This window comes from Symphalangus syndactylus, chromosome 1, assembly GCF_028878055.3.
Source record: "Symphalangus syndactylus isolate Jambi chromosome 1, NHGRI_mSymSyn1-v2.1_pri, whole genome shotgun sequence".
Classification (NCBI taxonomy): Eukaryota; Metazoa; Chordata; class Mammalia; order Primates; family Hylobatidae; genus Symphalangus; species Symphalangus syndactylus.
This window is the reverse complement of record NC_072423.2, coordinates 78,510,521-78,519,446: the sequence shown is the minus strand read 5'-3', so window position 1 is coordinate 78,519,446 and position 8,926 is coordinate 78,510,521. Positions and strand designations below refer to the sequence as shown.

Below are 8,926 nucleotides of genomic sequence, written 5' to 3'. Positions count from 1 at the left end.
TGTTATTGGTTTTTAACTTCATTCCAGTGTGGTCAGAGAAGATAGTTTGCATGATTTCAGTCTTTTTAAATCTCTTAAGACTTGTTTTGTGGCCTGTCATATGGTCTATCCTGGAGAATGTTTCCTGTGCACTTGAGAAGAATGTGTACTCTGTTGTTGTTGGGAGGAGCTCTGCATATATGTCTTATAGGTCTAGTTGGTTTACAGTTTTTTTTTTTTTTTTTTTTGAGACAGGGTTTCACTCCCTTTGCTCAGGCTGGAGTGCAGTTGCATGCTCTCTGCTCACTACAATCTCTTCCTCCTGGGCTCAGGCAATCCTTCTTCCTCAGCCTCTCAAGTAACTGGGACTACAGGCATGCACCACCATGCCTGGCTAATTTTTGTATTTTTAGTAGAGACAAGGTATCACCATGTTGGCCAGGCTGGTTTTGAACTCCTGAACTCAAGTGATCCACCTGCCTCAGCCTCTGAAAGTGCTGAGATTACAGGTGTGAGCTATAGTATTGTTTAGCTCGGTGTGGTGGCTCACACCTATAATCTCAGCACTTTGGGAGGCTGAGGCAGGAGGATTACTTGAGCCCAGGAGGTCAAGGTTGCAGTGAGCTGTGATTGTGCCACTGCATTCCAGCCTGGATGACAGAGCAAGATGCTGACTTAAAAACACAACATGGCCGGTTGCAGTGGCTCATGCCTGTAATCCCAGCACTTTGGGAGGCTGAGGCAGGTGGATCGCCTGAGGTCGGGAGTTCAAGACTAGCCTGACTAACATGGAGAAACCCCGTCTCTACTAAAAATACAAAATTAGCTGGGCATGGTGGCACATGCCTGTAATCCCAGCTACTCGGGAGGCTGAGGCAGGAGAATCACTTGAACCTGGGAGGTGGAGGTTGCGGTGAGCCGAGATCACGCCATTGCACTCCAGCCTGGGCAACAAGAGCAAAACCCCATCTCAAAAAAAAAAAAAAAAAAAAAAAAAAAAACCACAACACACACACACACACGCACACAGAATATTGTTCGAGTCCTCCATTTCCCAATTGATCTTCTGTGTAAATGTTATATCCATCATTAAAAGTAGTGTATTGAAGTTTTCAGCTATTATTGTAGAACCATCTATTTCTACCTTCAATTCTATCAATATTTGCTTCATATATTTTGGGGGCTCTGTTGGATGGTGTGCATATGTTTATAATTGTTATATCTTCTTGATGAATTGATCCTTTTGTCAGTACATTATGTCCTTCCTTGTCTCTTATAAGAGTTTTTATCTTTTTTTTTTTTTCTTGAGACTGAGTCTCTCTCTGTCACCCAGGCTGGAGTGCAGTGGCGCGATCTGGGTTCACTGCAACCTGTGCCTCCTGGGTTCAAGCAATTTCCTGCCTCAGCCTCATGAGTAGCTGGGATTACAGGTGTGTGCCATCATGCCCAATTAATTTTTGTATTTTTAGTAGAGACGAGGTTTCACCACGTTGGTCAAGCTGGTCTCGAACTCCTGACCTCAGGTGATCTGCCTGCCTTGGCCTCCCAAAGTGCTGAGATTACAGGCGTGAGCCACTGCACCCAGCCAAGAGTTTTTATCTTAATGTGTTTTTATTTGATATTAGTATAGCCATCTTATCTCTCTCTGTTTTTTTGAGGAGTCTCACTCTGTCACCCAGGCTGGAGTGCAGGTGCGATCTCTGCTCACTGCAAGCTCCGCCTCCCGGGTTCACACCATTCTCCTGCCTCAGCCTCCCAAGTAGCTGGGACTACAGGTATCCACCACCACACCCAGCTAGTTTTTTGTATTTTTTAGTAGAGACAGGGTTTCACCGTGTTAGCCAAGATGGTTTTGATCTCCTGACCTTGTGATCCGCTGGCCTCGGCCTCCCAGGGATTATAGGCATGAGACACTGTGCCCCACCTCTTATCTCTCTTTTAATTACTATTTGCATAGAATATCTTTTTCCATCCTTTATTTTTAAGCCATTTGTGTCTTTGGATATAAACTGGGTCTCCTGTAGACAGCATATAGCTGAATCATGTTTTTTTTTTTTTTTAATCATTCTGCCAGTCTCTACCTTTTGAATGGAGAGTTTAATCCACTTACACTTAAAGTAATTACTTATTTATTTATTTATTTATTTATTTTGAGACAGAGTTTCACTCTGTTGTCCAGGCTGGAGTGCAATGGTGTGATCTCAGTTCACTGCAACCTTCTCATCCTGGGCTCAAATGATCCTTCTGCCTTAGTCTCCCAAGTAGCTGGGACTATAGGCATGTGCCACCATGCCTGCCTTATTTTTGTATTTTTTGTAAAGATAGAGTTTTGCCATGTTGCCCAGCCTGGTCTTTAACTCCTGGACACAAGTGATCCACCTGCCTCAGCCTCCCAAAGTGCTGGGATTATAGGCAAGAGCCATTGGGCCCAGCCCTAAAGTAATTGGAGATAAGAAGGAAGGACTTCTAACATTTGCTACTTGTTTTTTGTATGTCTTTGTATTAGTCATGGTTTTCTGGAGAACAGAAGTAATATGATGCATATATATATTTATAAACACAAATATATGTTAAATATATAAATATACAGAATATGTACAAAAATATATGTTTATACTTATAAACATATATGTACAATTTATGTTTATATTTATAAACATTATATATGTAAAATATATAAAAATGTATATGCTTATATAAAATTATTTTATATATCTATATAAACATAATATACGTAAAATATATTTATAGCTATTTACATATAAAATTATACATAAACCTACATTTTCAATAAATATATAAAAAGAAATATATAAATATATTTACATCTCTATATATTGTATACAATGTATCTTTATATATAGGCTGGGTGCTGTGGCTCATACCTGTAATTCCAGTGCTTTGGAAGGCTAAAGCAGTAGGCTGCTTGAGACCAGGAGTTTGAGACCAGCCTGGGCAACACAGTGAGACCCTGACTCTACAAAAAATTTAAAAATTAGCTGAGTGTGGTGGCATGGACCTATAGTCTTAGCTACTTGGAAGGCTCAGGGAGGAGGAGAGACCCTGTCTCTAAAAAAAAGTATATATATGTATGTGTGTGTGTGTGTATATATATATATGTATATATATATATATATAAATTTTTTTTTTTTTTTAGAGATGGAGTTTCACTCTTGTCACTTAGGCTGGAGTGCAATGGTGCAATCTTGGCTCACTGCAACCTCCGGCTCCCAGGTTCAAGTGATTCTCCTGCCTCAGCCTCCCAAGTAGCTGGGATTACAGGCATGCGCCACCATGCCCGGCTAATTTTGTATTTTTAGTAGAGATGGGGTTTCTCCATGTTGGTCAGGCTGGTCTTGAACTCCTGACCTCAGGTGATCTGCCAGCTCGGCCCCCCGAAGTGCTAGGATTACAGGCATGCTTCTACTTTCTTATCCCTAAGTATGATCTTATCTGTGGGTTTTTTGGTAAAAATTATTTATCCAGTTGAGTAAGTTCCCCTCTATTCGTTAGTTTACAGAGAGTTTTATCATGCATGGGTGTTGGATTTTGTTAAATGCTTTTTTTTTGTTGCATCTATTGATATGATGTGATTTTTCTTCTTTAGCCTATTGATTTGATGGATTACATTCATTGATTTTCTGATGTGGAACAAGCCTTTCATATCTGGGATAAATCCCACTGGTTATGGTATATAGCTCTTTTTACACATTGTTTGATTTGATTTGCTAATATTTTGTTGAGAATTGTTGCAACTATATTCATGGAAGATACAGGCTTATAGTGTTTTGCTTTGTAGTTTGTTTTTCAGTAATGTCTTTGTCTGGTTTTAATATTAGGGTAATGGCCTCATAGAAAGAATTGAGAAGTATTTCCCCACGTTAATTTTCTGGAAGAACTTCTTTAGAATTGGTATTATTTCTTCCTTAAATTTTTGGTAGAATTTCTTAGTTAAGCCATCCAGGCCTGAAGTCTCCTTCATGGAAAGGTTTTGTTTTGTTTTTGTTTTTTTGAGATGGAGTTTTGCTCTTGTTGCCCAGGCTGAGTGCAATGGTGCTAACTCCGCTCACCGCAAACCTCTGCCTCCTGGGTTCAAACGATTCTCCTGCCTCAGCCTCCCAAGTAGCTGGGATTACAGGCATGTGCCACCACGGCCGGCTAATTTTGTATTTTTAGTAGAGACGGGTTTTCTCCATGTTGGTCAGGCTGGTCTTGAACTCCCAACCTCTGGTGATTGGCCTGCCTTGGCCTTCCAAAGCACTGGGATTAGAGGCGTGAGCCACCACGCCCAACCCATGGAAACGTTTTAACTACAAATTCAATTTATTTAATAGATGTAGGATTTTTTGTATTATCTTAAAAGTGAGCTTTGGTAACTTGTATTTCACAAGGAATTTGTATAGTTCATTGTTCAAATTCATTGGCATATATTCTATTTTCATTTTAATATATGTAGAATGTGAAGTCATGTCAACTTTCTCATTCTTGGTAATTTGTCTTTTTTTTTTTTTTTTTTTTTTGAGATAGAATCTCGCTCTGTCACCCAGGCTGGAGTGCAGTGACGCAATCTTGGCTCACTGCAACCTCTGCCTCCTGGGTTCAAGCAATTCTTCTGCTTCTGCCTCAGCCTCCTGAGTACCTGGGACTACAGGTGTGCGCCACCACACACAGCTAATTTTTGTATTTTTAGTAGAGACGGGGTTTCACCATATTGGCCAGGCTGGTATCGAAATACTGAACTCGTGATCCGCCCACCTCGGCCTCCCAAAGTGCTGGGATTACAGGTGTGAGCCACCTTGCCCGGCCTCTCTCTTTCTTTCTCTCTCTTTCCTTCCTTCCTTCTTTCTCTTTCTTTTTTGGCCTGCTTGCTTGTCTGTCTGTTCTTTCTTTCTTTCTTTCTTTCTTTCTTTCTTTCTTTCTTTCGTTCTTTCTTTCTCTCTCTCTCTCTCTTTTTTGTGGAGTTTCACTCTTTTTGCCCAGTCTGGAGTGCAATGGTGCGACCTGGGCTCACTGCAACCTCTGCCTCCCAGGTTCAAGGGAATCTCCTGCCTCAGTTTCCCAAGTAGCTGGGATTACAGGTGTGCACCACCATGCCCAGCTAATTTTGTATTTTTAGTAGAGATGGGGTTTCACCATGTTGGCCAGGCTGGTCTCAAACTCCTGACCTCAGGTGATCTGCCTGCCTTGGGCTCCCAAAGCGTTGGGATTATAGGCATGAGCCACCTTGCTGGGCCAATTTGTGTCATTTTCTTTTTTCCTGATTGGTCTGACTATTGATCTTCTCAAAGAGCACCCTTTGATTTCATTCATTTCTCTCTGTCGTTTTTAATTTTATTGATTTTTACTCTTATCTTCTTTCTCTTCTTTGGTTTTACTTCATTTTCTCTGTCTAGTTTTTTTCTTTTTTGAAGCCAAGGTCTTTCTGTTCTGCCCAGGCTTGTCTGGAACTCTTGGGCTCAAGTGATCCTCTCACCTCAGCCTATTTCTGATACTGATTTCTAATTTAATTTCATTGTGGTTAGAAAATATGTTTTATATGACTTGATTCCTCTTAATATTTTTATGGCCTACAGTATGGTTTATTTTGATAAGTGCTCTGTGAAAACTTGAAAATGTGTATTCTGTTGTTATGAGTAGTTTTCTATAAATGTCTATTTGATTTAGTTGGTTGATTGTGTTTAAGTCTTCTATATACTTACTATTTTCCTGTCTAATTGTTCTGTTAATTATCAAAAGAAGGATTTGAAATCTCCAAATATAATTGGAAGTTGTGGTTCTGTCAGTCTTTGCTCCATGTATTTTAAGCTTCTGTTAATGGGAACAAAGATGATTAGGGTTGTTATGTCCTATTGATGAGCTGACCCCTTTATAATAATAACAATAATAATAAAAAACCTCTTGGCCAGATGTGGGTGGCTCACATCTGTAATCCCAGCACTTTGGGAGGTTGAGTCAGGAGGATTGCTTAAAGCCAGGAGTTTGAGACTAGCCTGGGCAACAAAGTGAGACTTCAACTCTACACAAAATTAAAAAAGTCGAGTGTGGTGGCGAGCGTGTGTGGTCCCAGCTACTTGGGAGGCTGAGGCAGGAGGATCCCTTGAGCCCAGGAGTTGGAGGCTGCAGTGAGCTACGATTGCACCATGGCATTCCAGCCTAAGTGGCAGAGTGAGACCCTGTCTCTGGAAAAGAAACCCGATCCTCTTCATCCTTAGTGATATTCTTTTCCCTGAAATTAATTTTGTTTGGAATTTCCCTGCCCTAAAATCTATTTGTCTACTCAGTTTTCTTTTGTGTGAGCATGGTATGATGGTGTATCTGGTATATCTTTTTGTTATTGTTTTACTGCCACTGGGGTAATCACAGGACTCACCTGGTTTGTCTCCTGTCTCTCAAGGATTACTGTCCTTTGCCTGAGGTCCAGCGTCGCCAGCCTGGGCGACAGAGCGAGAGCCCGTCTCAGAAAAACCCCCAAATCCCCCACCCCAGTTCAAAGGCCTCTCCTTTTTTCCTCCGCTGTCACGGTACAGGAAACGATATGTAGTTTCTATACCTGGAAGACTCGACTTGCTCTCCCAGAACCAGTTCCCCGACAGGGTTCCTAGAGCGCAGGCCGCACAGCACAGCCCCAACACTCCCTGCTGCTTGTGAATCTTCGCATCGCCCTCCCAGGGGTCAGGAATGTGTGCTTTGGTGTCTCCAGAACCTAGCACCATCCCGGTGACTCAGCTGGCGCTCGGAGGGTCCTTCTGTCTGCTGCCGCTGGGGCGTTCGCTACTTCCCCCTTGCTCCTACTGGCTGGCCTAGCCGGCTGCCCAGGCCCGGGAGCCCAGGATTCCAGTCACGCGTCTCCTCTTAGTCCCTGCCTCCAGCCACGCCCCCCACATTCCTCCATCGGCCCCGCCTCCAGCTCCTGCTCGCCCTCCTGGTCCTTTCCTCGGCCCCACCTCCAGCCACGCCCCCCACGTGCGCCATCGGCCCCGCCCCCAGCTCTCGCTCGCCCTCCACAGTCCTCCCTCGGCCCTGTTGCCGCCTCCAGCTCCCCCTTGCCCTCCAAGGTCCTTCCTCGGCCCCGCCTCCTGCCGCGCCCCCAACGCTGCTCCGTCGGCCCCCGCCTCCGGTCCCGCCCCCATGCTCCTCCCATTTGGTCCTGTCTTCTGCACTGGCAGAGGTCGCGGCCGGCCTCGGAGAGGAGACGCCGACGTCAGTGCGCCGGGGCGGGGCTGGCGGCAGCAGACGCCGCGTTGAGAGCTTGGGCTCCTCCGTGAGCCGCGGGCGCGCTACGCTGCCTGGCGGCCTCACGCCGAGCCGAGCCCGCTTCCCGAGGCCGCCAGTCGTCGCCTGCCCGCGCCTGCGCAGCGTCCCGGGCCGAGAGGGCCACGGCGGCGGCCATGGCGCACCGCTGTTTTCGGCTGTGGGGCCGGGGCAGCTGCTGGCCCCGCGGCCTAAAGCAGCTCCTCGTGCCTGGCAGCATGGGCCCGGGCGAGCAGCCCTGCCTCCGGACGGTGAGTCCTACCTGGGCGCCCGGCGCCCTCCACCCTGCCTTGGGCCCACTTCCTGTTCGGGAGAGCGGACGTCAAGGTCACCGGCCCCCGCCCTCCCGCCGCACGCGGGCCTTCCCTGCCGAGGGCCTGGGCGCCCCGCGCTGTCTCTGTGCCGCCCCGGGAGCGCCGATTCGCGCTCAGCCCTGCCTGTGGGCTTCAAGTTTTGAAAACGCGCAGCTCCAGTAGAGGCGGGTCTTCGCGCTTCACTGGGGCGGCTGAGGCCTCGAAGGTCATGTTGGCTTGGTGGCCGTCCTTGTCCCCGCCTTCGTGTCCTGGGAGCACGGAACGAAGGCGTCTGTAATTTTGAGTCAGCAGCACGAGCACGATGTAGTCGCAAGGATGGGTTTTGGAGTCGGGCTGCCTAACCTCTCCGAGTCTCCGTGTTCCCGTCTGTTGAATGGGGCCATTGCAGGCATTACAGGACTGGCAGTATTAGCTGTTATTATTAAGAATGTCACCTTTTCAGAGCAGGGACTCTGTGTTCTTTGCATATCAGGGCCTGCTCTCAGCAGGAGGCTCTTTCTCTGTTGGTAGCCATCCCTCTAGATACGCGCACAGGACCTGATACGTGTTTCTGACATAATGATAGTGTGTTGACAGAACCATGGCCGTGATCTGTCTCAAGGAAAGGTTCACGTGTCGAATAGTCGCTCTCACTGTTTAGGTGACACGGTTCCTCAGCCTTGCACTGGTGTACGGGTGGTGGTTGAGGTCCCCGGGTCGGCCACGGGAACCTGGCTTGGCCTCCTGCTATCCCAGCGCCCTTGAGGTAGTCAGCTCAACGTCTCCACTGTAAGGGGAGATAGGCCAGTGCCGGGGCTCACGCCTGCGATCCCAGCACTTAGGGAGGCCGAGGCGGGAGAATCGCTTGAGTCCAGGAGTTGGAAACCAGCTTGGGTAGGGTAGCAGACCCTCCAATCTACATTTTTTTTTAATTTTTTTTTTTTTTTCAGAGATGGGATTTTGCTTCTTCGCCCAGGCCGGAGTGCAGCGGCGCAAACATAGCTCACTGCAGCCCCAAACTCAAGCGATCCTCCCGCCTCAGCCTCCGGAGTATCTGGGATTACAGCAGCGTGGTTGATTTTTTAAAAATTTCTGGAGAGGCCGGGCGCGGTGGCTCGCGCCTGTAATCCCAGCAGGCGGGCGGATCACGAGGTCAGGAAACCGAGATCATCCTGGCTAACATGATGAAACCCCGTCTGTACTAAAAATACAAAAAATTAGCCCGGCGTGGTGGCGGGCGCCTGTAGTCCCAGCTGCTTGGGAGGCTGAGGCAGGGGAATGGCGTGAACCTGGGCGGTGGAGCTGGCAGTGTGCCGAGAGCGGGCCACTGCACTCCAGCCTGGGCGACAGAGCGAGACTCCGTCTCAAAAAAAAAAAAAAAAATTTCTGGAAAGATGGAGTTC

The 8,926-nt window shown here is 46.9% G+C and overlaps 1 protein-coding gene across 1 annotated transcript in view; it reads left to right on the top strand.

Moving 5' to 3' along the window:
* The first annotated feature begins 6,984 nt into the window (after positions 1 to 6,984).
* Positions 6,985 to 8,926, top strand: part of AFG3L2 (AFG3 like matrix AAA peptidase subunit 2) — a 48,994-nt gene continuing 47,052 nt past the window's right edge. The window contains exon 1 of the mRNA XM_055238908.2: positions 6,985 to 7,481. Coding sequence (XP_055094883.1) covers positions 7,368 to 7,481 — 114 coding nt within the window. The 5' untranslated portion in view covers positions 6,985 to 7,367. The remainder of the gene's footprint in view (positions 7,482 to 8,926) is intronic.